Raw genomic sequence first — 27,765 nt, forward strand, 5'->3', positions numbered from 1 at the left:
GTTTCCCATCCTCTTCATATCCAGTCGACAACTGCCTTTAGTTGAATGAAGGTGGTGGGGTGTTTCCCATCCTGTTCTTGGACAATCCACATCTGTCTTTGGTTGGATGAAGGTGGTGGGATGTTTCTCGTTCTGTTCTTGGACAATCAACATCTGCCTTTTGTTGGATGAAGGTGGTGGGGTGTTTCCCATCCTCTTCATATCCAGTCGACAACTGCCTTTAGTTGAATGAAGGTGGTGGGGTGTTTCCCATCCTGTTCTTGGACAATCAACATATGTCTTTGGTTGAATGAAGGTGGTCGGGTGTTTCCCATCCTATTCTTAAACAATCAACATCTGTCTTTGGTTGGATGAAGGTGGTGGGGTGTTTCCCATCCTGTTCTTGGACAATCAGCATCTGCATTTGGTTGGATGAAGGCAGTGGGGTGTTTTTTATCCAGTTTTGGACAGATAACATCTGCCTTTGGCTGAATGAAGGTGGTGGGGTATTTTTCGTCCGATTATTGGACAATCTAAATCTGCCTGTGGTTGGATGAAGGTGGTTTCCCATCCTGCACATGCAATTTATTATGTATGATTTTTTTCCTTGTAAATGTAATTTTCACTATAGCACATCCTACAGCAAATGTTCCCCCAAAATGCATACCAGACCCTTTGAGACTGGTATATCTTTTAACAGGGTACCCCATGCAAAAAAAAAAAAGATTGAGACACCTTAAAAATCCATACCATACAATTAATTGGAACAGGCCAGGAAACGGATCAACCGCCTTTTTTAACCACACCAGTCCACATGCCTTCAACATATGGGGGTGCCATGTTGTTAAAGACAAGGGCCTCTTCCTCACAATCCTGGCTTGGTGGTTGTGGGGGGGGTCTGTGAGCATGGGGGCTTAATCAGAATCTAGAAGCCTCCATTAAAAATAAGGGGGCCCCAAATACCACCCCTCCCCCCCTGCGTGAATGAGCTGGGACATATTTCTAAATATGCTGTGTACCATCTCCCGCACCCCGATACGTGTTCCCAATTACCTGCCACCTCGTCTGATACAATCCGTATCACCAGGGACTCGATCTCCTCTACGTTACTCATCACTTTGGATTCTATGGAGAAATAAACAACAATATTGATACATAACAACAATAATGACATCATCTTATATTCATTCAGTCTCTGGGACCCCTTTTCATTCCACGTTCATTCATTTCAGATCATTGGATATAAAAGCCCAGATTCTCGCAGGGCGGCGTAAATGTGAGCGGGCGTAGCGTATCATAGTTACGCTACGCCGACGCAACTTAGAGAGGCAAGTGCTGTATTCACAAAGCACTTGCGTCCAAAGTTATGTCGGCGTAGCGTAAATGTGCGCCTAAATCAAATGAGGAACAGGGGGGCGTGTTTTATGTAAACTAATCATGACCCCACGTAAATGACGCTTTTTTCGAACGGCGCATGTGCGCGCATGCTAAGTATCACGTTGAATTTTCAAATTAAATTACGCCCGCTCAATGCCTAGACGTCGTGAACGTAACTTACGTCCAGCCCCATTCACGGACGACTTACGCAAAGGACGTAAAATACGGCGCTGTTGGTACGTTTTCGACGTCCATACCTAACATGACTTATCCCTGCTTTATGAGGGGTAACTTTACGCCGGTGTATGTCTTACGTAAACGATGTATCTTGATACGCCGGGCGCACGTAGGTTCGTGAATCGGCGTATCTAGCTAATTAGCATATTAGACGCGGAAATATACGGAAGCGACACCTAGCGGCCAGCGTAAATATGCATCCTAAGATACGACGGCGTAGGAGACTTACGCCGCTTGTTTCTAGGCAACTGTGAGGCATATCTGATTCTGTGAATCAGGCACCGAGTTGCGACGGGCCACACTCAGAGTTACGACGGCGTATCTGGAGAATCCGGGCCTATAAATTCAGGGGATGTAATTATGTCCTTTGGTCTCTGTGACGGGAGGGCCGTGGAACCCAGGATTCCTTGGAAAGGTTGGGAAACTCTTGTTTCAGCTCTCCAAAGAGATACGACGGTGTATCTACAGATACACCATTGTATCTCTGAAAAAGAGGGATAGGATCTGACTGGTCTAGACTAAAAAATAATATTTTTAACAATAGCACCTCATCCCAAAATTATATATGGGAAAGTAGAACAGTAGCGGGACTATAACGGTGCATGCAGAGACCAATAAAGAAAAATAGAACCAATACTATAAATTTTAATGATTTATTAAAAAACACAGAGTAGCGTCAGGTTGTAAGGCATATCATAGGCTACACAAAAGCCTACTACACAGATCGACAACCTAATCACTAGTACAAAGTTAAAAAGTTCCCATGACAGACATTGGTACTCTAACAGAGATCGCAACCTGGTTGGTAAACCCTATATATTTCGCCCGGTTAGGCTTCTTCAGGGGTGGTTGAGATCAAAGTTTAGGATTCTGATAATGACATACAGAAAAAGAAAATTAGTAATTTATACATACATACATTAAATATACATAAACAATAAATAAAGTCGCTCAGCCAGTGTATATCACAAAATGCCCACCTGCTAGTCCGTAGTGGGAGTAAAAAGATTACAGGGTGCGTATATACCCTGATTCCATCACATGCCTGAAAGGTCAGGCCGGATGGGCACAAGTTGACAGCCACAAGGATACCCTAGGCAGGAAAAGGTGAGAGGCCGCTGCGGATGGAATTCACACAATCTCAAACCATCGGAGGGGCAAGGGGGGGGGGGCACCCAAAAACAGGGTGACCAACTGTGGAGAAGAATAGCAATATCAGTGTCTATTACAGTAAGAATGTTTAATAAAAATATTTATAGAAAGTAATAAGAAAAAGTGTACACTCACAGTGCTTAAATGAACAGGTATAGCATCTGTGGAGGCATGCGCCCAGCTTGAGACCGAAGGCTTGTCAAATCTGTAACAAGCTAAGTCGAATATTGTGTCACAAAATAGGCAGAAAATATATTGTTGGGAATCAAACAGAGAAGAGGGGGAAAGAGAAAACAAAGAAAGAAAAGAAAGAAAAAAATTGAAACAAGAAAAAAAAGGGAGAAGTAAACAATAGCCTCTATCCTTTAGAATTTTACCCACAACTTCAATACCCCTATCGTGGGGGATTGCGTTATACAGACTTTCAATATCGATAGCAACCAGCCAGGTATTGGGTGGGACTGATATGCCGTCGATAGTTTGCAAAAGGTCAATCGTGTCCTTGATGTACGAGGACAGGGCGGTAACATGCGGGCGAAGATAATTATCAACCAGGGAGCTGGCATTTTCTGTTAATCCCGCACAGCCCGATACTATGGGTCTACCTGGTGGGCATTTGAGAGATTTATGAATCTTAGGTAGGGCGTACATTGTAGGAACCCTGGGTTCCTGAGTGTTCAAAAAGTTCCACGTATCCTTATCAATTAGGCCCTGTCGATAGGCCTGAGTGATAAGGGCGTAGTATTCATTATTAAAGCTTAGAATTACTGACTGAGATATTGGGCGGTACCAATCCTTATTTTCAAGGATCTTGTAACACATACGTTCGTAGTCTTTTACGTTCATGACTACTACATTGCCCCCTTTGTCTGAGGGTTTGATTACTATGAAGCGATTATCCTGAAGACTTCTGAGAGCTTGTCGTTGGTTGAAAGTAAGGTTTGGGGAATTGTTAGAAAGGTCAATTTTCTCCACTTCTTTTGTGGTCTGCTGGACAAATGACCATATACTGGCATTTTTGTTCAGGAGTGGAAAATTTAGCGATTTGGGTTTAAAGGACATAGGTGGAGGAAAGGTGACCTCTGGGGCACACATTCCCAAAGTGGGTGGTACCAGGGGGGAATCATCATCCACATGACCCTCCTCCCATAGTTCCATCAAAGTCTCGATGGCCTGTATCTCATCGGCATCATTTTTAAGTTGCTCAAAATTGCTATTGTCTGACTCGATAGATGGTTTATTGTAGATGACCTTAAACATTAATTTCCGGGCAAAGAGATGGATGTCTTTAATCATTTGAAATTTATCACCTCCCATGGATGGACAAAATGTAAGTCCAAGCTTGAGGACATCAATCTCATGTCCACTTAATAAAGTGGATGATAGATTGATGACCTCAAGATCCAGAGAGGGCGTACTCACTTCATCGAGGGTATCGGGGTGGATGACAATTCCATCTGTTTGCCTAAAAAAATTGGTGCAATCTTGGGATCTATACTTGCCGAACTCTGGGGAAAGAGTGAAGATACATGTGAGGATACATTGGGTTCGCTTACCCGTCTCGTCGGGGTGGTATTGGGTGTCATTAACAGAGGCGACGTAAGTGCCGGAGCTCGCGGAGGGTGCGCTAATAAGGCATTCGTCACCTGTGGGGTATCAGGATGCAAAATTCGTGATAAGGAAGATGGACGAAAGTTGTCTAAAATAGAAGAGTTAGTAGGTAGACGCTTAGTGATATTGAGACCGGTTTGTGATAGAGATTCTGAGGACGTGGATTTTCGGTCATTTTTACGTTTCCGTGGGAAACGATCATGAGACATCTCTCGGTATACAGTTGACTGACTTGATGCTGTGGAGGAAACAGAGGTGATATTTGGTATATTAGTCAAGTTAGCAGGCATATTACGTGTAGGCGGGTGAGCTGTAGCTTTATTGAAAGTTGGTTGGTTCCATTTATAAGCATACTTATTGTCATAAGCAGCCTTGTCTCTAAGATATTTGCCCTCCTTAAAATTGATTAGATCGGTAGTATACTCTTCCAGATGTTCTTTTAGGGATTTCTCCCTCTCAATAAACAGCGGATTGGATACCGATAATACAAGTTCAATGTACCAGGCGTTAACCTGAACATCAAGATCTTCAATTTCTGCCTCGTATTGGTTGCATAAGATGTTCATCATTTCAAATGAACAGGACTGTAAGTTCTGTTCCCATCTAAGTTTGAGGGCGTCATCTACCTTTTTAAGATTGGGGAATATTTGTATCCTTAGACCCCATGGGGTGATCTGATTTTCAACGTATTTAATAAAATATTGTTTATGCCAAAATATTCTGACCTTCTTTTCCAAAAGTCGTTGTAATCTAGAAAATGCTCGATCAAGCTCGGGAATAGTTATATCAGCATTATTTGTATTGGACTGGATTTTAAACATAAAGCCTTCCCATGCAGCACCACGAAAGTCTGCCATGCTGACAGCAAAAGACAACCTGAGAGGAAAAATCAGCAGAAAAAACCGAACAGGTAATACAAAACAAAACAATAACAAAAACACATACACCGGGTGCCCTGTGACTGGTGAAGTGGGAATCTGCACCGGACAAGGCAACCAGGTGGGGGTGACAGTGATGCACACTCAAAGTGCTAGAAACACTGTCAGTAGGAGAGAGCTGGAGAAAGAGAACAGAAGAGGATCCAAAAGGAGGATCAAGGGAGAGGGGACTAAATGGCAAAGTGATGGAGACTAAGTCTTAAGGAAATATTCACAATTTAACAATATATGTATCACAATCCCAATATCATAGGTTCATAGATAAAGCCCAAAGAGCATTGCATTTAATCATACATTGCTAGATCAGTCAGGTCCAAATATGATGTATTAAAACATCCAAGAGAATATTTGGAAAAAGAGGGATAGGATCTGACTGGTCTAGACTAAAAAATAATATTTTTAACAATAGCACCTCATCCCAAAATTATATATGGGAAAGTAGAACAGTAGCGGGACTATAACGGTGCATGCAGAGACCAATAAAGAAAAATAGAACCAATACTATAAATTTTAATGATTTATTAAAAAACACAGAGTAGCGTCAGGTTGTAAGGCATATCATAGGCTACACAAAAGCCTACTACACAGATCGACAACCTAATCACTAGTACAAAGTTAAAAAGTTCCCATGACAGACATTGGTACTCTAACAGAGATCGCAACCTGGTTGGTAAACCCTATATATTTCGCCCGGTTAGGCTTCTTCAGGGGTGGTTGAGATCAAAGTTTAGGATTCTGATAATGACATACAGAAAAAGAAAATTAGTAATTTATACATACATACATTAAATATACATAAACAATAAATAAAGTCGCTCAGCCAGTGTATATCACAAAATGCCCACCTGCTAGTCCGTAGTGGGAGTAAAAAGATTACAGGGTGCGTATATACCCTGATTCCATCACATGCCTGAAAGGTCAGGCCGGATGGGCACAAGTTGACAGCCACAAGGATACCCTAGGCAGGAAAAGGTGAGAGGCCGCTGCGGATGGAATTCACACAATCTCAAACCATCGGAGGGGCAAGGGGGGGGGGGGCACCCAAAAACAGGGTGACCAACTGTGGAGAAGAATAGCAATATCAGTGTCTATTACAGTAAGAATGTTTAATAAAAATATTTATAGAAAGTAATAAGAAAAAGTGTACACTCACAGTGCTTAAATGAACAGGTATAGCATCTGTGGAGGCATGCGCCCAGCTTGAGACCGAAGGCTTGTCAAATCTGTAACAAGCTAAGTCGAATATTGTGTCACAAAATAGGCAGAAAATATATTGTTGGGAATCAAACAGAGAAGAGGGGGAAAGAGAAACAAAGAAAGAAAGAAAGAAAAATTGAAACAAGAAAAAAAGGAGAAGTAAACAATGGTTTACTTCTGTATTATGAATATCAATATAATGATTATAGTGATCTTCAGCAAAAAGCTATTCCATAATAGGATAAAAAGATCCGCTCATAAAGAAAAAGTTTGTTGGAAAATAAGCCAAGAAAGGGTTGGTAAGAAGACAGTTAGTGAGGGACATAATAATTGTTTAAGCAAGGGAATAGGTTTGTATAAACAGCAGCTATTAGGCATGGTAGAGAGGATACCTGGTCAATCGAGCTCAGCAGCACGGGTTATCTCCACAGGAGTGTACAGCACACTGACGCTCCACAACAGGACATAGTCCTGATATACCCCTCAGCCCCTCCCACACGTCCGTGCGTCAGAGGGGGCGCGGTCGGGCGTGAGCGGACACATAGTGTCAGTGCGCAGACGCCCCACACTGATGCTTAACATGAGGCCTACAATCCCCAGCAACCCCTGGGTTAGAAGGCGTGGACGGCCGAGTGATCGGCCAATCACAGCGCGCCGGGGGAGGGGCACCGCCAGAAGGCGGCGCGGCCCATAGGCAGGGAAGAAAACCCCATGTCTAAGAGCCGGGAGTGGCCAAAACGCCGGTGGATAGGGCGGGGAGCCAGCAGTCAGGGGGGAGAAGGAAAACCACTGACAGAAACGGGCTCACAAAGTGAAGCCCTTGGGTGTCCAAATGGAGGGAGACATAAGGTGAAAAAACAAGCGCAGCAGCATCACAAATCCAGCAGTGTAAAAAAAGGGGGATGATCCAACGGGCAAAGGAATAGCAACTTGGTATGGTAAAAGGATATGTCATGGCCCATAACTTAAAAAAGGCAGGGCCATTGAAAAAGCCCAGTATGGAAATAGGCAGGGTGACACATGCATATATAAACTGGCAGAGCGATTCACAACAAAGTTCATACATATCAAAAGTGATTGTAAATCAAAATAGTGATTGGAATCAAACAACATCTAGAGCATTTGTATACAGAAATAATGTTTCATACATATACATCAATTAGCAAAATGCCAGAATAGCCAAGAAAAGAAAAACATACAAAGAAAGAGAAAAGGAAAGAGAAAGACAGGCAGAAAGATCAGGGGAGAGGGTGAGGCATATAGAGGGAGAGGGTGACAAGAAGGGGTAGAAGGAAGGGAAGGGGAAACAAAGGATAGAGGGAAGGAAAAGGGGAGGAAGTGGGACGGGGGAGGGGGGGAAAAAAGGGGGAAAAGAGAATGGAAAACAAAACAAAACAGACAGATGATGCAGAGTGACAGGCATCATATATTTCATGCTGGAACAACCCAGACGGTCGCCCGATGAGAGCATGGCAAGTCAGCCAATAGAGCACAGGGGCAGCGGGATTAAGACACACCAAATAGATAGCCCTTACAGGAACGATTTAAAGCTGATATATTCATTCAGTCCTGGGTAATGGGTGGCGTTTAGAGTTTGTATCCATTTGGTTTCGAGTTGCAGAAGACTGCGATCAATACCCCCACCCCTAACATGTGTAGGCACATGTTCCAGGGCAGTGAATTTCACCATAGTCGGCTCGAAATTATGCTCATGTCCAACATGCCGGCTGATGGCAGTGGTGGACAATTTTTTTCGAATAGGTCCAATGTGGTCTGATATACGTTTGTGGAAAGGTCTTTTCGTCTTGCCTACGTAGAAGCACCCACATAGGCATTTGGCCAGGTACACCACGCCAACAGTCTGGCATGTGACCCGATGCCGGATGGTGTGGGTACGTCCACCAGGCAGGACGACTGTCGATCCACTTAAAATAAAAGGACACATATGGACACATATGACACATATGGCATCCTTTACATGAGAAGGTGCCGTTGATTGTGTGGGGTTGCTGGGGATTGTAGGCCTCATGCTAAGCATCAGTGTGGGGTGTCTGCGCACTGACACTATGTGTCCGCTCACGCCCGACCGCGCCCCCTCTGACGCACGGACGTGTGGGAGGGGCTTAGGGGTATATCAGGACTATGTCCTGTTGTGGAGCGTCAGTGTGCTGTACACTCCTGTGGAGATAACCCGTGCTGCTGAGCTCGATTGACCAGGTATCCTCTCTACCATGCCTAATAGCTGCTGTTTATACAAACCTATTCCCTTGCTTAAACAATTATTATGTCCCTCACTAACTGTCTTCTTACCAACCCTTTCTTGGCTTATTTTCCAACAAACTTTTTCTTTATGAGCGGATCTTTTTATCCTATTATGGAATAGCTTTTTGCTGAAGATCACTATAATCATTATATTGATATTCATAATACAGAAGTAAACCATTGTTTACTTCTTTTTTTCTTGTCTCCATTCTTTCTTTCTTTCTTTGTTCTCTCTTTCCCCCCTTTTTTTCTGTTTGATTCCCAATTATATTTTTCGCATATTTTGTGACATAATATTTGGCTCAGCTTGTTACAGATTTGACAAGCCTTCGGTCTTAAGCTAGGCTTATGCCTCCACAGATGCTATACCTGTTCATTTAAGCACTGTGAGTGTACACTTTTTCTTATTACTTTCTATAAATATTTTTATTAAACATTCTTATTGTAATAGATACTGATATTGCTACTCTTCTCCACAGTTGGTCACCCTGTCTTTGGGTGCCCCCCCCTTGCCCCTCCGATGGTTGGGGATTGTGTGAATTCCATCTGCAGCGGCCTCTCACCTTTTCCTGCCTAGGTTATCCTTGTGGCTGTCAACTTGTGCTCATCCGGCCTGACCTTTCAGGCATGTGATGGAACCAGGGTATATACGCACCCTGTTGTCTTTTTACTCCCACTACGGACCAGCAGGTGGGCATTATGTGATATACACTGGCTGAGCGACTTTATTTATTGTTTATGTATATTTAATGTATTTATGTATAAATCACTAATTTTCTTTTTCTGTATGTCATTATCAGAATCCTAAACTCTGATCTCAACCACCCCTGAAGAAGCCTAACCGGGCGAAATATATAGGGTTTACCAACCAGGTTGCGATCTCTGTTACAGTACTAATGTCTGTTATGGGAACTTTTTAACTTTGTACTCGTGATCAGGTTGTTGATTTGTGTAGTAGGCTTTTGTATAGTCTATGATATGCCTTACAACCTGACGCTACTCTGTGTTTTTTAATAAATCATTAAAAATTTATAGTATTGGTTCTATCTTTCTTTACTGGTTTCTGCATGCACCGTTATAGTCCCGCCACTGTTCTACTTTCCCATATATAATTTTGGGATGAGGTGCTATTGTTAAAAATACTATTTTTTAGTCTAGACCAGTCAGATCCTATCCCTCTTTTTCCAAATATTCTCTTGGATGTTTCAATACATCATATTTGGACCTGACTGACCTAGCAATTTATGATTAAATGCAATGCTCTCCTGGCTCTATCTATGAACCTATGATATTGGGATTGTGATACATATATTGTTAAATTGTGAATATCTTCTTAGGACTTAGCCTCCATTACTTTGCCATTTAGTCCCCTCTCCCTTGATCCTCTTTCTGGATCTTCTTCTGTTCCCTCTCTCCAGTTCTCTCCCACTGACAGTGTTTCTAGCACTTTGAGTGTGCATCACTGTCACCCCCACTTGGTTGCCTTGTGCGGTGCAGATCCCCACTTCACCAGCCACAGGGCACCCGGTGTATGTGTTATTGTTTTGTTTTGTATTATTTGTTCAGTTTTTTCTGCTGATTTTTCCTCTCAGGTTGTCTTTTGCTGTCAGCATGGCAGACTTTCGTGGTGCTGCATGGGAAGGCTTTATGTTCAAAATTCAGTCCAATACAAATAATGCTGATATAACTATTCCCGAGCTTGATCGAGCATTCTCTAGATTACAACGACTTTTGGAAAAGAAGGTCAGAATATTTTGGCATAAACAATATTTTATTAAATATGTTGAAAATCAGATCACCCCATGGGGTCTAAGGATACAAATATTCCCCAATCTTAAAAAGGTAGATGACGCCCTCAAACTTAGATGGGAACAGAACTTACAGTCCTGTTCATTTGAAATGATGAACATCTTATGCAACCAATACGAAGCAGAAATTGAAGATCTTGATGTTCAGGTTAACGCCTGGTACATTGAACTTGTATTATCGATATCCAATCCGCTGTTCATTGAGAGGGAGAAATCCCTAAAAGAACATCTGGAAGAGTATACTACTGACCTAATCAATTTTAAGGAGGGCAAATATCTTAGAGACAAGGCTGCTTATGACAATAAGTATGCTTATAAATGGAACCAACCAACTTTCAATAAAGCTACAGCTCACCCGCCTACACGTAACATGCCTGCTAATTTGACTAATATACCAAATGTCACCTCTGTTTCCTCCACAGCATCAAGTCAGTCAACTGTATACCGAGAGATGTCTCATGATCGTTTCCCACGGAAACGTAAAAATGACCGAAAATCCACGTCCTCAGAATCTCTATCACAAACCGGTCTCAACATCACTAAGCGTCTACCTACTAACTCTTCTATTTTAGACAACTTTCGTCCATCTTCCTTATCACGAATTTTGCATCCTGATACCCCACAGGTGACGAATGCCTTATTAGCGCACCCTCCGCGAGCTCCGGCACTTACGTCGCCTCTGTTAATGACACCCAATACCACCCCGACGAGACGGGTAAGCGAACCCAATGTATCCTCACATGTATCTTCACTCTTTCCCCAGAGTTCGGCAAGTATAGATCCCAAGATTGCACCAATTTTTTTAGGCAAACAGATGGAATTGTCATCCACCCCGATACCCTCGATGAAGTGAGCACGCCCTCTCTGGATCTTGAGGTCATCAATCTATCATCCACTTTATTAAGTGGACATGAGATTGATGTCCTCAAGCTTGGACTTACATTCTGTCCATCCATGGGAGGTGATAAATTTCAAATGATTAAAGACATTCATCTCTTTGCCCGGAAATTAATGTTCAAGGTCATCTATAATAAACCATCTATCGAGTCAGACAATAGCAATTTTGAGCAACTTAAAAATGATGCCGATGAGATACAGGCCATCGAGACTTTGATGGAACTATGGGAGGAAGGTCATGTGGATGATGATTCCCCCCTGGTACCACCCACTTTGGGAATGTGTGCCCCAGAGGTCACTTTTCCTCCACCTATGTCCTTTAAACCCAAATCGCTAAATTTTCCACTCCTGAACAAAAATGCCAGTATATGGTCATTTGTCCAGCAGACCACAAAAGAAGTGGAGAAAATTGACCTTTCTAACAACTCCCCAAACCTCACTTTCAACCAACGACAAGCTCTCAGAAGTCTTCAGGATAATCGCTCCATAGTAATCAAACCCTCAGACAAAGGGGGCAACGTAGTAGTCATGAACGTAAAAGACTACGAACGTATGTGTTACAAGATCCTTGAAAATAAGGATTGGTACCGCCCAATATCTCAGTCAGTAATTCTAAGCTTCAATAATGAATACTACGCCCTTATCACTCAGGCCTATCGTCAGGGCCTGATTGATGGGGATACGTGGAACTTTCTGAACACTCAGGAACCTAAGGTTCCTACAATGTACGCCCTACCTAAGATTCATAAATCTCTCAAATGCCCACCAGGTAGACCCATAGTATCGGGCTGTGCGGGGTTAACAGAAAATGCCAGTTCCCTGGTTGATAATTACCTTCGCCCGCATGTTACCGCCCTGTCCTCGTACATCAAGGACACGATTGACCTTTTGCAAACTATCGACGGCATATCAGTCCCACCCAATACCTGGTTGGTTGCTATCGATATTGAAAGTCTTTATAACGCAATCCCCCACGATAGGGGTATTGAAGTTGTGGGTAAAATTCTAAAGGATAGAGGCGATCAGGCAGAACCTTATAATATGTTTATCCTGGGTTTACTTAAGTTCATCTCACCAGAAATGTGTTCATGTTTGGACTCTCCCACTTCCTCCAGGTGCAGGGGGTTGCGATGGGGACTAAATGTGCCCCATCGTATGCCAACCTGTACCTGGGGGGGTGGGAGAAGGAGCTCTTTTCTGATGATGAATCCTCGATGTATCTGTGCCACGTTATTTCGTGGTACAGATACATCGATGACGTTCTGCTACTGTGGTCTGGTGGCAGAACGGAACTTGAGTTATTCATGAATAGACTGGCCAAAAATACCTTTAATCTTAAGTTTACCATGGAATGCAGTCTAAAATCGATTAATTTTCTCGATCTCACCATTTTCATTGGATCGGATGGAACTGTCTACTCCTCTCTCTTTCGTAAGCCTTCTGCAGGTAACACTATTCTGCATGCCTCTAGTGGCCATCCGCAGTCGCTTGTAAAAAGCATACCCTACAGCCAATACATTAGATTAAAAAGGAATTGTGTCCTTAAGAAAGATTATGAAATAGCTGCTAGAAACCTATATTTTCGTTTGAAAGATAGAGGTTACAGTCACAATATCCTGAAGAAGGCCTACAATCGAGCTGCGAGTATTGACCGCAGAGACCTGATTTTTCCCCCCAGAAGGGTTAACTCCCTGCAACCAATACGTCTGCTCACTCAGTATTCTGCTTGCCATGCACAGTTTAGGGAAATTTTGGATAGGTATTGGCCGTTACTACTGGCTGACAATACTGTCAATAAATTTATTAAGGATCGACCTGAAGTCACTTACCGCAGAGCACCATCTCTACGGGACAAACTTGTTCAGAGTCATCACAATCCCCTAGAAAATTCCCCACACATAATCAACGGCACCTTCTCATGTAAAGGATGCCATATGTGTCCTTTTATCCTAAGTGGATCGACAGTCGTCCTGCCTGGTGGACGTACCCACACCATCCGGCATCGGGTCACGTGCCAGACTGTTGGCGTGGTGTACCTGGCCAAATGCCTATGTGGGTGCTTCTACGTAGGCAAGACGAAAAGACCTTTCCACAAACGTATATCGGACCATATTGCACCTATTCGAAAAAAATTGTCCACCACTGCCATCAGCCGGCATGTTGGACATGAGCACAATTTCGAGCCTACTATGGTGAAATTCACTGCCCTGGAACATGTGCCTACACATGTTAGGGGTGGGGGTATTGATCGCAGTCTTCTGCAACTTGAAACTAAATGGATACAAACTTTAAACGCCACCCATTACCCAGGACTGAATGAATATATCAGCTTTAAATCTTTCCTGTAAGGGCTACCTATTTTGTGTGTCTCAATCCCACTGTCCCTGTGCTCTATTGACTGACTCGCCACGCTTTCATCGGGCGACCGTCTGGGTTGTTCCAGCATGAAATATATGATGCCTGTCACTCTGCATCATCTGTCTGTTTTGTTTTCCATTCTCTTTTCCCTTCCTTCTTCCCCCCCCCCCCCTCCCCCTTCCTCCCCCTTTTCCTTCCCTCCATCCTTTGTTTTCCCTTTCCCTTTCTTCTACCCCTTCTTGTCACCCTCTCCCTCTATATGCTCTACCCTTTCCCCTGATCTTTTTCCTTGTTCTTCTCTTTCCTTTTCCTTTTTTTCTCTGTCTGTTTTTCTTTTCTTGGCTATTTTGGCATTTTGCTAATTGATGTATATGTATGAAATATTATTTTTGTATACAAATGCTCTAGATGTGTTTGATTTCAATCATTATTCTGATCTACAATTACTATTTATGTGTATGAACTTTGTTGTGAATCGCTCTGCCACTTTATATATGCACTTGCCACCCTGCCTACTTCCATACTGGGTTTTTTCAATGGCCCTGCCTTTTTAAGTTATGGGCCATGACATATCCTTTTACCATACCAAGTTGCTTTTCCTTTGCCCGTTGGATTATCCTTTTTTACACTGTTGGATTTGTGATGCTGCTGCGCTTGTTTTTTCACCTTGTGTCTCCCTCCATTTGGACACCCAAGGGCTTCACCTTGTGAGCCCGTTTCTGTCAGTGGTTTTCTTTCTCCCCCCTGACTGCTGGCTCCCCGCCCTATCCACCGGCGTTTTGGCCACTCCCGGCTCTTAGACATGGGGTTTGTTTCCTTGCCTATGGGCCGCTCCGCTTTCTGGTGGTGCCCCTCCCCCGGCGCGCTGTGATTGGCCGATCACTCGGCCGTCCACGCCTTCTAACCCAGGGGTTGCTGGGGATTGTAGGCCTCATGTTAAGCATCAGTGTGGGGCGTCTGCGCACTGACACTATGTGTCCGCTCACGCCCGACCGCGCCCCCTCTGACGCACGGACGTGTGGGAGGGGCTGAGGGGTATATCAGGACTATGTCCTGTTGTGGAGCGTCAGTGTGCTGTACACTCCTGTGGAGATAACCCGTGCTGCTGAGCTCGATTGACCAGGTATCCTCTCTACCATGCCTAATAGCTGCTGTTTATACAAACCTATTCCCTTGCTTAAACAATTATTATGTCCCTCACTAACTGTCTTCTTACCAACCCTTTCTTGGCTTATTTTCCAACAAACTTTTTCTTTATGAGCGGATCTTTTTATCCTATTATGGAATAGCTTTTTGCTGAAGATCACTATAATCATTATATTGATATTCATAATACAGAAGTAAACCATTGTTTACTTCTTTTTTTCTTGTCTCCATTCTTTCTTTCTTTCTTTGTTCTCTCTTTCCCCCCTTTTTTTCTGTTTGATTCCCAATTATATTTTTCGCATATTTTGTGACATAATATTTGGCTCAGCTTGTTACAGATTTGACAAGCCTTCGGTCTTAAGCTAGGCGTATGCCTCCACAGATGCTATACCTGTTCATTTAAGCACTGTGAGTGTACACTTTTTCTTATTACTTTCTATAAATATTTTTATTAAACATTCTTATTGTAATAGATACTGATATTGCTACTCTTCTCCACAGTTGGTCACCCTGTCTTTGGGTGCCCCCCCCCTTGCCCCTCCGATGGTTGGGGATTGTGTGAATTCCATCTGCAGCGGCCTCTCACCTTTTCCTGCCTAGGTTATCCTTGTGGCTGTCAACTTGTGCTCATCCGGCCTGACCTTTCAGGCATGTGATGGAACCAGGGTATATACGCACCCTGTTGTCTTTTTACTCCCACTACGGACCAGCAGGTGGGCATTATGTGATATACACTGGCTGAGCGACTTTATTTATTGTTTATGTATATTTAATGTATTTATGTATAAATCACTAATTTTCTTTTTCTGTATGTCATTATCAGAATCCTAAACTCTGATCTCAACCACCCCTGAAGAAGCCTAACCGGGCGAAATATATAGGGTTTACCAACCAGGTTGCGATCTCTGTTACAGTACTAATGTCTGTCATGGGAACTTTTTAACTTTGTACTCGTGATTAGGTTGTCGATCTGTGTAGTAGGCTTTTGTGTAGCCTATGATATGCCTTACAACCTGACGCTACTCTGTGTTTTTTAATAAATCATTAAAATTTATAGTATTGGTTCTATTTTTCTTTATTGGTCTCTGCATGCACCGTTATAGTCCCGCTACTGTTCTACTTTCCCATTGTATCTCTGACTTACACTGGTCCTATCTATGCGCCTGATTCATAGAATCAGATACACATAGATAGGGCTTAGATCCGACAGTGTTACAATGTGTTACACTGTCGGATCTTATTTTCGATTTAAAAATGGCGCCGGGGGCGTTCCCGCTGATTTACCTTGAATAATATGTAAATCAGCGAGATACGCAAATTCACGAACGTACGCGGACCCGACGCAGTCTTCTTACAACGTTTCCGTAGCGGCTTTCCCGTCGTATACTTACCCCTGCTTTTATCAGGCGCAGCCAATGTTAAGTATAGCCGGCGTTCCCGCGTCGAATTTGAATTTTCTAACGTCGTTTGCGTACGCCGATTCACAAACACGCGCGTCGCAAGTCACGCTCACGTCGAAACCACTGACGTCCTAGTGACGTCAGTGGGAGCAATGCACGCCCGGAAATTCCCAGGACGGCGCATGCGCATTTAAATCGGCGCGGGAACGCGCCTGATTTAAATAGTACACTCCCCCTAGCCGCGGAATTTGAATTCCGCCGGGGGATTTAGGATCCGCCGCCGCAAGTTTGGAGGTAAGTGGTTTGTGAATTAGCCACTTGCCTCTCAAACTTGCGGGAGCGGATCTTAAATCACGTAGATCGAGTGGATCTATAGATCCGCTGATCTACGTGAATCTGGCCCCTTATGTCTAAGTCACCCTGTGACATCCTGGCACGGGGTGACTGAGAAAATATATCTTGGATTACTTAAAATGGGACAGTGATATTTATCCACAATATCTCCCAGGATATATGTAAAGACTATTCTTGGTTTGTTTGATTCTGAACTCAACGTGTTAGTTGAGAGAGCTGATCACATTGGCCTCTGTACAATGTAGGAGATGGGCCAACTCATGTTGGAGCTCCTGCTATTGTGAGAAGGTGTCCTGTGTTTATACTTATGATAATGTATAATCTGCTGTGTGAAGCTCGGTGACAACAAGTCTGACCTGTAGTGAAATCCTGATTTATCATAACAATGCCCAGGAGAGCACAGAGTGACACCGGCTGCTTTAAAGGATTAGTTAATTAGCTCATGTTAATTTATGTTTCTGGTTACAGGTGTATTGTTAGAGTAATATGAGCAGGAGGGGGGAACCTCCTCCTCAACTGGATATAAGACTTGTATTTTGGTTCTAATAAACAGTTCATGTTCAGCAATCAAACGAGTATCGTCTTATTTTGTGCTTGTCAGCTGTTGGAATATCTGATATCTATATTCAGACTGGGAGGAAGTGGTATATGACAAAAGCACTCAAGCGGAGCGTGGGACGTTTCGTTACAGTCTCTATGACCCCTCTTAATTCCACATTCATTCATTTCAGATCATGGGATAATATATATTCAGGGGATGTAATTATGTCCTTTTGGTCTCTATGACCCCTCTTCATTCCACATTCATTCATTTCAGTAGATAAATGTCTCTCAGTCTCTATGACCCCTCTTTATCTCATTACTCACCTTTGATGCCTTTCAAAAAGTGTTCCATGACTTTCATTCTCTCCATCATCTGAGATCCTGGTGGAGGAGAACATTCATATGGTGAGTAAATGTGATACCCCCGGTCTTCCCCTTCCCCCCTCAGAGGTTTATCTCACCAAGTTGGCTCAGTCCCCCCACTCTGGATTGCAGTCCCATACTCAGATTCCTCAGCTTCACCTCCATGTTCTGCTCCATCTGATTCACCCCTTGACCTGCCGTAGAGACAAGGAACCAGAAATCATTCCAGTGGCTGAAACGGGGGGATGGTGGTGTTAGAGGGACCCTACAACTGAATCCAAACTGGAGTCCCCCTAAGGTCACCCAGTGGGGGTCTTCTCAGAGACGTTGTAGATCTGGGAAAGGTGGAGTTCCCCCACCCTAGTGCCCAAATCCACATCCAATCACCAAAGACATCTTGAGGGGGGTTTACTGTGACAAGGACAAGGCTAGATTCTCATATTCCAGAGTGATGTCATGTGACCAGTGTGATGTCATATCATCGAGATGGTGTCATGTGACCAGTGTGATGTCTTGTTGCTATGGTGATATTTCTAGTGTAATACTATGGTAGCAATGGGATTCTGCTTGCGTGATGATGTCATATTATTACAGTAATGCCATGTGATGATGTGACCAGTATGACATCATGATATCAGTGTGATGTCATATTACCAGTGTAATGCAATAGAGTGATATTATTTTACCTGTGTGATGTCATGTTATCAGTGTGATGTAATGTTATCATCCGTACCATATCACTTTAATGTGAGGTGTGTGGAGAGAACTCACGTGTGAATACGACGAAGAGGATGATGATGATGAAGAGGAGCGCAGTGCAGAGAGATGAGAGGAAGCAGATCAGGGCGGAGGAGGGCCGAGCAGTCTGTCTGTCCACCAGGATTCCTGATATCAGAGAAAAACAAGAGAGGGTCAGAAATCTATAAAACCGACTATATCACTGAGGAACCGGCAGAACATCTCGCCAACCGAGGACCGAACCTGAGACTTACACCAACTGTGGACTGATATCGAGACTTACACCACCTGAGGATCAACTCTTACACTAACTGAGGACTGATACTGAGACTCACACCAACTGAGGACTGATACTGAGACTTACACCACCTGGGGATCAACTCTTACACTAACTGAGGACTGATACTGAGACTCACACCAACTGAGGACCAATACTGAGACTCACACCAACTGAGGACCAATACTGAGACTCACACCAACTGAGGACCAATACTGAGACTCACACCAACTGAGGACCAATACTGAGACTCACACCAACTGAGGACCAATACTGAGACTTACACCAACTGAGGACTAATAACGACACTTACACCAACTGAGGACCAATACTGAGACTTACACCAACTGAGGACTAATAACGAGACTTACACCAACTGAGGACCAATACTGAGACTTACACCAACTGAGGACTAATAACGAGACTTACACCAACTGAGGACCAATACTGAGACTCACACCAACTGAGGACCAATACTGAGACTTACACCAACTGAGGACCAATACTGAGACTTACACCAACTGAGGACCAATACTGAGACTCACACCAACTGAGGACCAATACTGAGACTTACACCAACTGAGGACCAATACTGAGACTTACACCAACTGAGGACTAATACCGAGACCTACACCAACTGAGGACTGATACTGAGACTTACACTAACTGAGGACTGATACTGAGACTCACACCAACTGAGAACCAATACTGAGACTTACACCAACTGAGGTCCAATACTGAGACTTACACCAACTGAGGTCCAATACTGAGACTTACACCAACTGAGGACCAATACTGAGACTTACACCAACTGAGGACTAATACCGAGACCTACACCAACTGAGGACCAATACTGAGACTTACACCAACTGAGGACCAATACTGAGACTTACACCAACTGAGGACCAATACTGAGACTTACACCAACTGAGGACCAATACTGGGACTTACACCAACTGAGGACCAATACTGAGACTTACACCAACTGAGGACCAATACTGAGACTTACACCAACTGAGGACCAATACTGAGACTTACACCAACTGAGGACCAATACTGGGACTTACACCAACTGAGGACCAATACTGAGACTTACACCAACTGAGGACTAAAACTGAGACTTACACCAACTGAGGACCGATAGCGAGACTCACACCAACTTAGGACCAATACTGAGACTTACACCAACTGAGTACTGAGACTTACACCAACTGTGGACTGATATTGAGACTTACACCCAGGGCTCAAGTCCTGCGGGAACGCGTGGGAACGGAGTTCCTGCACTTTTTTCACAGCAGGAACGCAGTTCCCTTTGCAGGACTAGAGCCGAGCCGCCTGAGCCAATCCTTCACTAAGCGGCAATGCCCAGCTCGAGTCACTGTCAGGGGCAGGCGGACCATAGTAATCCTTTGTGTTACTGGCCGCTTCCTGTATATGGATTCATCGGGTAGTGTGCAGGTATTTTGTCACTTCCTCGATGCCGCAATGTCTCCTGGGAGCTTTTGTCATTGTTCCCAGGAGACATTGCGGAGATATAGAAAGAACTTGCTTCGAAAAAAAAACATGCGGTTTAGTAATTATGCATATGATCATTTTTTTTTCAGTTGGGGTAGTGGATCTTGGGTGGGAGTTCCCACACTTTTTTCCCCAGGACTTGACCCCTGCTTACACCCCCTGAGGATCGAGACTCACACCAACTGAGGACTGATACGGAGACTCACACCAACCGAGGACTGATACTGAGACTTATACCAACTGGGGACCAATACCGAGACTTACACCAACTGGGGACCAATACTGAGACACACCAACTGAGGACTGATACTGAGATTCACACCAACGGAGGACTGATACTGAGATTCACACCAACTGAGGACTGATAATGAGACTCACACCAACTGAGGACTGATACTGAGACTCACACCAACTGAGGACTGATCCTGAGACTCACACCAACTGAGGACTGATACTGAGACTTACACCAACTGAGGGCCGATACTGAGACTTACACCATACTTAGACTTAAGACTTACACCAACTGAGGACTGATAATTCTTGGCATTTGTTCTTATTCTGTATGTATGGACTCTGCACTGTACCACTTCTCTTGTCCTGTATACTGGGTGTAATTCTCGGTATCGGTCTCACACACACTGACGATTGGTACCTTGGAGAGGCCAGGTTCCTGGAGGACTGTTGGTTGGTTTGGTGTCTTCTGGAGGACTCTGGAAGTTCCGGTATTCCACTGACATGACCTGTGGGATTAAGAGACAGTGAGGAATGATTGGACAGATGGGAGGTGCTCAGCATGTTGCTGGGCGGGGTAGAATGACACTCGCAGATCGTCTGCCATTGTCAATGAGTAATACAATATAATGATGAATTGTTGCATTGTATTTACTGCTTTATCTAATAGACCCCCAATGTCTCCATAAAGGGGACCCATCACTGCCCAAAGCTATCAAACGGGGGCTTGTTCACCCCCATGTGATGACAACAAAGTTAAATGAAAAAAAGTGTAAATAAATGTAGCGGGGTCATTCTGCCAGAGTCCAGTGGCAGGTCTTTCCCCGCTGGAACTTTACCTACGCCTGTAAATATGCTGGATACCTTTACACAAGTTATGCATTGCGGGACTACAAGTAGCAGGAGATATGGACTCCATTGACTTCCCGCAATGCTTTGCCCTCCAGGAGGATGTGACGTTTAGCTCGGACCGTTGAGGGAGGTTAATTAAGGAAGGGGAGTGGCGCTCTTTCGCTCTCTCGGGACCGGCCTTCTCTCCTGTGCGGAGCTGCGGACGGAGACAGCTGTGCGTTTAGGCCAGAAGCCTGGGCCTAGATTTGCTGAGAGACCAGCCATCCAGACGGAAGCAAGATCCCAGCACCATGCCAGCGTTCCCGGAGTTGAAGAGGCAGCCCAGCTGACAACTGTAGCAGTGGAACGCTCTCGTCCAGGATCCTGTGTGCTGTGGAACATCAGCGCATCCTGATCCCCGAGGAGAAATCGGGCGGTTCGGCCCGTTGGGTGAGAGAGCACTTGCTCGGCTTCTAAATCCCTGGTCTTCATAGACATCCTGTTGTGTGATTCCTTTTCTTAACCACTACCTGTGGATTACACTTTAACGTGCACCTACCGGCCGCCACGAAACATTGACTACCTAGAGAGACTGCCCGTTAGGGGCACTCGCGAGTATAAACTGACTTTGAATTTAGGCGAATGGTACCATTCTTAGGTTCAGAACGTATTACTAATCTACTTTAATTGCTGATTCTTGCAAGGGCCCTTGCGAATCAGGTCGAGTTACTGCTGATTGGTTGTGTTGTGTTAAATTCCTTCCTTCCTGTGTGGAGTATGTTTTTTCCTTGCTCAAAGGGATTGTACCATTTCAGTAAGTAATTTACTGTCATTTGTTATAGCATATTTTGGTTCAGCTATTGTGACTCCAGCCCAGCAGGGGTCACCATACCTCATTATCAAACTTCTGATGTGTCAAGGGAGGGTTCGAGCTATTTAAACAGGGGTGCGCTGAGCCAAAGAGAGTAGATCCCAAATCAATCAGTGGCTCCTTCGGGGGTAGCGCTACATAAAATAAAATTGGGTAGCGGGGGGGGGGGGGTCAGCTGTTTTGGTGTTAATGAAATGACCAACAGGTGCACTAGATGGGCAACAATGAGACAACCTCCAAAACAGGAATGATTTTACAGGTGGAGGCCACTGAATTTTTTGACTGTTTTTTACTAGTTTTGCATTTGGCTAGGGTCAGTGTCACTACTGGTAACATGAGGCCATACCTGGGCCCTATAGGGTTAGTGTCACTACTGGTAACATGAGGCCATACCTGGGCCCTATATGGTCAGTGTCACTACTGGTAACATGAGGCCATACCTGGGCCCTATTGGGTCAGTGTCACTACTGGTAGCATGAGGCCATACCTGGACCCTATAGGGTCAGTGTCACTACTGGTAGCATGAGGCCATACCTGGACACTATAGAGTCAGTGTCACTACTGGTAGCATGAGGCCATACCTGGGCCCTATAGGGTCAGTCTCACCACTGGTAGCATGAGGCCATACCTGGACCCTATAGGATCGTTGTCAGTAAAGGTAGCATGAGGCCATACCTGGACCCTATAGGGTCAGTGTCACTACTGGTAGCATGAGGCCATACCTGGACCCTATAGGATCAGTGTCACTACTGGTAGCATGAGGCCATACCTATACCCTATAGGATCAGTGTCACTACTGGTAGCATGAGGCCATACCTGGACCCTATAGGGTCAGTGTCACTACTGTTATAGATCCTAACACATTACCTCGTCCATACCAGTATAGATCCTAACAAACTACCCAGTCCATACCAGTATAGATTCTAACAAATTACCCAGTCCATACCAGTATAGAGTCAGTGGGCCGGATTCAGATAGGTTAGCGGATCTTTAGAATCCGGATTTACGATCCGCCGCCGCAAGTTTTTGAGGCAGTGCTTAATTCAGAAAGCACGTACCTCAAAACTTGCGGCGGCGTATCGTAAATCCCCCGGCGGAATTCAAATTCCGCGTCTAGGGGGCGTGTACAATTTAAATCAGGCGAGTTCCCGCACCGATCGAACAGCACATGCGCCGTCCGCAAATTTTTCCAGCGTGCATTGCTCCAAATGACGTCAACGTAAATTATGTCCGGCCGTATTTGCGAACGACTTACGCAAACGACGTAAAAAATTCAAAACTCGGCGCGGGAACGACGGCCATACTTAACATAGGATATGCTGCACTTACCCCTCCTATAGCAGGGGTAACTTTCCGCCGGAAAAAGCCGAACGCAAACGACGTAAAAAAAAAACGCCGGGCGGTCGTTCGTTTCTGAATCGGCGTAAATGCTCATTTGCATATCCGACGCATAAAAGATACAGAAGCGCCACCTAGCGGCCGGCCTGGAATTGCAGCTTAAGATCCGACGGTGTAAGTCACTTACACCTGTCGGATCTTAGGCATATCTATGCCTAACCTGATTCTATGAATCAGGCGCATAGATACGACGGCCGGACTCAGAGATACAACGGCGTATCAGGAGATACGCCGTCGTATCTTCTTTCTGAATCCGGCCCAGTGTCACTACTGGTAACATGAGGCCATACCTGGGCCCTATAGGGTCAGCGTCACTACTGGTAGCATGAGGCCATACCTGGGCCCTATAGGGTCAGTGTCACTACTGGTAACATGAGGCCATACCTGGGCCCTATAGGGTCAGTGTCACTACTGGTAACATGAGTCCATACCTTGGCCCTATAGGGTCAGTGTCACTACTGGTAGCATGAGACTATACCTGGACCCTATAGGGTCAGTGTCACTACTGGTAGCATGAGACTATACCTTGACCCTATAGGATCGTTGTATACAGGTTTACGCCCTTGTATTCCCAATGAGAAGAATATTAGCACATTCGTTGATTTAAATAGAGGTGTTATGCATTGATGATTAAATAATCTAATCAGTACCTAGAAATAGGTGGTGATAAATAAAGGGAAAAAGAAGGGGAGCGCAATTCACTTACTACACATATTCCTTAAAGGACCAGACACCAACAGGTGTCCTGACCCTTTTCCTCCTTGATTGCAGCAAACCCACTATAACAACATAATATAATATATATTTTTCACTTGCGCCAGCAATACTTTTACTGTTTATATAGTATGGTATAGTTTAGTATAATATGGTATTGTATAGTATAGTAGAGTACAGTAGAGTACAGTACAGTACAGTAGAGTGCAGTAGAGTAGAGTACAGTAGAGTAGAGTAGAGTACAGTAGAGTAGAGTACAGTAGAGTAGAGTATAGTAGAGTACAGGACAGTAGAGTACAGTATAGCAGAGTACAGTACAGTATAGTAGAGTACAGTACAGTATAGTAGAGTACAGTACAGTATAGTAGAGTACAGTATAGTAGAATACAGGACAGTAGAGTAGAGTACAGTATAGTAGAGTAGAGTACAGTATAGTAGAGTAGAGTACAGTAGAGTAGAGTAGAGTACAGTATAGTATAGTTTAGTGTAGAATATTTGTAACCCCTCTCACCTTCTAGTGGTGCCTGCCCCCTCTCTGGATTTGTTGATGGAGATCTCGGAGGGGATGGTGCAGAGTATGAAATGATATGAAGGGTTGGTGGAGATCTCGGAGGGGATGGTGCAGAGTATGAAATGATATGAAGGGTTGATGGAGATCTCGGAGGAGATGGTGCAGAGTATGAAATGATATGAAGGGTTGGTGGAGATCTCGGAGGGGATGGTGCAGAGTATGAAATGATATGAAGGGTTGGTGGAGATCTCGGAGGGGATGGTGCAGAGTATGAAATGATATGAAGGGTTGATGGAGATCTCGGAGGGGATGGTGCAGAGTATGAAATGATATGAAGGGTTGATGGAGATCTCGGAGGAGATGGTTGGTTAAGTTGACGATTTCTTATTCTGAATACCTGATCCGGGTCCTCCTTATGAAGTGAGCGATCATCTCCATCCTCCTCTCTTTAGATGACACCCTTTCCAGCTAATATTTCCTCATCTGGGAGGACACATCTGATTGCTGTACTGTGTGGTCAGGTCATACACCGGGCCGGGACTTGGGTTGGTCTCGTGGGTTGAGGCGGCTCTGTGCGGTTGGAATATTACGGTGAACTGTCTGATCTTCCACCATACAGAAGTATTAGAAAATAAACATCTGACTCATGACGACTTTCACAATATGAACTGAAAAGTTTCTTCTGAAGTTTCTGTTCTGCAAATTCTGCTTTCTACTGAAACCTCAGATGGTCCTTCTGTAGAATTCCCCACAGACACAGACACAAGTCTGCATGAATAAATCTCTGACATGTTACAATATACTGTATAGTGATAGTATCTAGACATGTGCAGACTGGAATATTTTGTTTCGTTTTTTCGTTTTCGTTTGGAAAATAAATTTATTTAGTTACTCCCGAAAATCGTTTTGATTTATTTCGTTTTTCGTTGGGGAATAGCTTTCGTCCGAAAATCCAATAATACTTGGTTTCTGTTGAATGGTCAAAAGAATATACGCCGGAATGTCGAATCTTTGTTTGTTCCTGTCTAATGGTCAAAAAAATATTCGACGGAACGTCGAATCTTTACGCCGAATCGTACATTTCTGTTCGAATATTCCGCCTACAAGAATTCTAATGTTGTATGACTAGTAATAATGTCGAATCTATTCTCTATAATGTCGAATCTATTTTCTCATAAATCGAAATCTATTCTCTGTAATGTTGAATCTATTATTTCTATAGTGTCGAATCTTTTTTCTATGATGTCGAATCTTTTCCCTATAATGTCGAATCTCTCTATATCGAATTTTTACCACAACGAAAACGAAAATAAAGCATTTTTTATGTCGGATCTTTCGGTTTTCGTTTCTTGCACTTTCGTTATCGTTTGTTAAAACGATAACGAAAAAAACAGATTTTCGGACGAAAATGCATTCTAACGAAAACGAATGCACATGTCTAATAGTATCAGCCATCTTTTTATCATTGGAAAGCCATCCTTGGTCTCCAGTATCTGAGGTTCTCATTCACAGTAATGCAGGATTTGTGTGAACTTTGGGAGGATTTAACAAAACAGAAAGAATAAACACTGTTTAAAAAAAAACTATTTTACTTTGTATCTCTTTATTTCCTATGTGATCAATGTTTATAAACAATATTACTTTGTCATGAATGCTAGCAGGAGTTGGTTGAGGGGTTGAAGTGCCATTTTTAAGGTTGTATAGTAATTGCTGAATGCATTAGCTATCCCTTGGGGACCTTAACTCTTGGCCTTAGAGGTGGGATGGAAGATGAATGGTATCTTGGCCTTAGAGGTGGGTGGAAGATGAGTGGTATCTTGGCCTTAGGCCCCATACACACGACCGAGTTTCTCGGCAGAATTCAGCCAGAAACTCGGTCGGAGCTGGATTCTGCCGAGAAACTCGGTCATGTGTACACTTTTTAGCGAGGAACTCGTCGGGCCGAAAAGAGAACATGTTCTCTATTTCCTTGTTGTTCAATGAGGAAAGTCGGCCCGCCGAGATCCTCGGCGGCTTCCACACTGAACTCGACGAGGAACTCGATGTGTTTGGCACGTCGAGTTCCTCGGACGTGTGTACGGGGCCTTAGAGTTGGGATGGAAGATGAGTGGTATCTTGGCCTTAGAGGTGGGGTGGAAGATGAATGGTATCTTGGCCTTAGAGGTGGGATGGAAGATGAGTGGTATCTTGGCCTTATATGTGGAATGGAAGATGAATGGTATCTTGGCCTTAGATGTGGGTGGAAGATGAGTGGTATCTTGGCCTTAGAGGTGGGGTGGAAGATGAATGGTATCTTGGCCTTAGAGGTGGGATGGAAGATGAGTGGTATCTTGGCCTTAGAGGTGGGGGGGAGATGAGTGGTATTTTGGCCTTAGAGGTGGGGTGGAAGATGAGTGGTATCTTGGCCTTAGAGGTGGGGTGGAAGATGAATGGTATCTTGGCCTTAGAGGTGGGGGGAAAGATGAGTGGTATCTTGGCCTTAGAGGTGGGGGGGAAAGATGAGTGGTATCTTGGCCTTAGAGGTGGGGTGGAAGATGAATGATATCTTGGCCTTAGAGGTTGGGTGGAAGATGAATGGTATCTTGGCTTTAGAGGTAGGGTGGAAGATGAAAGTTATCTTGGCCTTAGAGGTGGGGGTGGAAGATGAATGTTATCTTGGCCTTAGAGGTGGGGTGAAAGATGAATGGTATCTTGGCCTTAGAGGTGGGGTGGAAGATGAATGGTATCTTGGCCTTAGGGGTGGGATGGAAGATGAGTGGTATCTTGACCTTAGAGATGGGGGGGGAGATGAGTGGTATCTTGGCCTTAGAGGTGGGGTGGAAGATGAATGGTATCTTGGCCTTAGAGGTGGGGTGGAAGATGAATGGTATCTTGGCCTTAGAGGTGGGATGGAAGATGAGTGGTATCTTGGCCTTAGAGGTGGGGGGGAGATGAGTAGTATTTTGGCCTTAGAGGTGGGATGGAAGATGAATGGTATCTTGGCCTTAGAGGTGGGGTGGAAGATGAATGGTATCTTGGTCTTAGAGGTGGGGTGGAAGATGAATGGTATCTTGGCCT

At 44.2% G+C, this 27,765-nt stretch overlaps 2 protein-coding genes across 2 annotated transcripts in view; one reads left to right on the forward strand and one right to left on the reverse strand.

The window, feature by feature from the left end:
* The window catches only part of LOC120930820 (C-type lectin domain family 10 member A-like), a 42,427-nt gene extending 17,633 nt beyond the window's left edge, over positions 1 to 24,794 (reverse strand). The window contains exons 1-6 of the mRNA XM_040341999.1: positions 24,709 to 24,794; positions 20,805 to 20,892; positions 18,394 to 18,507; positions 17,721 to 17,816; positions 17,584 to 17,640; positions 1,033 to 1,104 (exon numbers count right to left, since the gene is read on the reverse strand). Coding sequence (XP_040197933.1) covers positions 1,033 to 1,104; positions 17,584 to 17,640; positions 17,721 to 17,816; positions 18,394 to 18,507; positions 20,805 to 20,889 — 424 coding nt within the window. The 5' untranslated portion in view covers positions 20,890 to 20,892; positions 24,709 to 24,794. The remainder of the gene's footprint in view (positions 1 to 1,032; positions 1,105 to 17,583; positions 17,641 to 17,720; positions 17,817 to 18,393; positions 18,508 to 20,804; positions 20,893 to 24,708) is intronic.
* Positions 9,262 to 11,684, forward strand: LOC120933794. Its single transcript, XM_040347190.1, has 2 exons — positions 9,262 to 9,443; positions 9,554 to 11,684. Exon 2 carries the CDS (start codon positions 10,365 to 10,367, stop codon positions 11,412 to 11,414), a length of 1,050 nt encoding a protein of 349 aa, XP_040203124.1. The 5' UTR covers positions 9,262 to 9,443; positions 9,554 to 10,364; the 3' UTR covers positions 11,415 to 11,684.
* Positions 24,795 to 27,765: the final 2,971 nt, after the last annotated feature.

Source organism: Rana temporaria, chromosome 3 (assembly GCF_905171775.1).
Source record: "Rana temporaria chromosome 3, aRanTem1.1, whole genome shotgun sequence".
Lineage (NCBI taxonomy): Eukaryota > Metazoa > Chordata > Amphibia > Anura > Ranidae > Rana > Rana temporaria.